Genomic DNA, 2,137 nt, shown 5'->3' with positions numbered 1-2,137 from the left:
ATCCTATTATATAGGGTGCATGTCATATGTGAGAAAATATGTTACCTGTATTTTGTAAGATGTTTTAAAGAAATGAACTGCAGGCACTATTAGTCTAATAGGTGGATATGAGTTGTACTACAGCCTTCAGTAGAATACCAAAAAGGAAGTCAAAAGAGCTTTAAATGTAAAAGGCACAACTGAAGTGACCAACAGTAAGTTCTGCCAATGTCTGTATGTTGTATTTACCAGTTGGATGCACTGAACGTTTGTGCTTCTGGCATACTTTTTCTTTCAACAGCTGTATTGAAGTTTCCATCCTTTCAGCTGCTTGGGAAATCTCTCTGCTCTCCATTTCAGGAGATTTTGAAAAAGCCAGCAGTAGATCAGAAGTCATTATTCCCCTTTGTTGGAGATTTCTGTAACAGATAAAAATATGTTCTTAAAAAAGTCCCCTTTGGACATACTGATACTTGTAAGTAGGGCTTGAATGGAGAGAGAAAAATGAAACACCAGCAACTTTTTGTTGTCTTCCTAGATTTCTTAAACTTATATTTTCTGTTCTAATAAAGGAAACTGCATTCCTGCAGTGTCCCATGTGTGTGAGCTGCTTTCATGATTACGTATAAAATTGTCTAGAAGAAGAAGCTAGAAACCCTGGTTTAGAACTACAATTAAACAAATTAAAATACCATATGGTGTGCATGACTACTTGCTGTACATATTTATAAATCAAAAGTAGAATACTGTTAGATTACCTACTGTACTTACTCAAATAGAAAATGACCCTAATTAAAAAATAACCCCCAATAACAATATTTTCTATATGAAAAATATATATATTTGATATAAGTTTTCAGGCATAGAATCTAATTATTGGAAGTTTGCCTTGAATTTGTCCCTTTGCTACTGCTACATCAGGGAAGATAAATGTGAAGGATCAGATAGGTCTTTGCTCTCTGCTTTCCCACCCTAGAACTTTAAATTTAGGGAGAAAGCACAAAGGCAGTCCCCTATTGCCACAAAATTGTGCAGCTGAGATCCCTGCATTTGGGGAGATTCACAGGGTCAGCCTCCCCGGAATGCAAGGGAGAAGTCTCACCCTCATTTTCATACTTGATCTTAGCCCAAGAAGCCAGCACTCTCCCTCCATTAATTCAATACAATCCTCATAGCTTCTTTCTTTCTTAGGTGTGAAAATTTTGTATCTCAGGCCAAATCAGCCAAATCAGTACACATTTTTTTATGAATTGATGATACCCTTGAAGCAAAACCTGTATTGTGTAAGAAAAGGTCAGGCCTGTGAGCAAAACACGTATCAATCCCAAAATATAATACAGTCATAAAATATCATAAAATAATAGAATAATAGAAAATTAGGGTCCTCAGGAGATCATCTAGTTCAGCCTCCTGCTCAAAGCAGGACCATCCCCAAATAGATCATCCCACCCAAGGCTTTGTCTAGCTAGGTCTTAAAAACCTCCAAGGATTAAGAGTCCACAACCCCTCTGGTAACCTATTAGAGTGCTTTACTACCCTCCTCATGAAAAAGTTTTTCTTAATATCTAACCTAAACTTCCGTTGCTGCAACTTGAGACTATTGCTCCTTGTTCTGACATCTGTCACCACTGAGAACAGTCTAGCTCAATCCTCTTTGGAACCTGCCCCCCTTCAGGTAGTTCTCTAAACTAAATAAGCCCAGTACTTTCAGCCTCTCCTCAGAAGTCACATGCTCCAGCCCCTGAACCATTTTCACTGTCCTCTGCTGGACTCTCTCCCATTTGTCCACATCTCTTCTGTAGTGTGTGTGTGTGTGTGGGGAGGGGTGTCCAGAACTGGACACAGTACTCCAGATGTTGAATAGCTCCCCTCAATTTGCTGGCAATGCCCCTATTAATGCAACCTCATATGCAGTTAACCTACTTTGCAACAAGGGCACACTATTTGCTCATAATTCAGCTTACTATTCACCATAACCCCCAGGTCTTTTTCTGCAGAGTTGTTGCTTAGCCAGTCAGTCCCCAGGCTGTAGAAGTGCATCATATTGTTCTGTCCTAAGTGCAGGACTTTGCATTTATCCTTACTGAACTTCATAAGATTTCTTTTGGTGCAATCCTCCATTTGTCGAGGTCTCTCTGAATCTTAGCCCTACCCCCCA

At 39.4% G+C, this 2,137-nt stretch overlaps 1 protein-coding gene across 1 annotated transcript in view; it reads right to left on the bottom strand.

Moving 5' to 3' along the window:
* The window catches only part of TPO (thyroid peroxidase), a 164,491-nt gene that overhangs the window by 124,271 nt on the left and 38,083 nt on the right, over positions 1-2,137 (bottom strand). The window contains exon 3 of the mRNA XM_019520639.1: positions 229-398. Coding sequence (XP_019376184.1) covers positions 229-398 — 170 coding nt within the window. The remainder of the gene's footprint in view (positions 1-228; positions 399-2,137) is intronic.

This window comes from Gavialis gangeticus, unplaced genomic scaffold, assembly GCF_001723915.1.
Source record: "Gavialis gangeticus isolate Ggan-Ray unplaced genomic scaffold, GavGan_comp1, whole genome shotgun sequence".
In the NCBI taxonomy this organism is placed as follows: Eukaryota; Metazoa; Chordata; order Crocodylia; family Gavialidae; genus Gavialis; species Gavialis gangeticus.
This window is presented reverse-complemented; position numbering and strand designations above follow the sequence as displayed.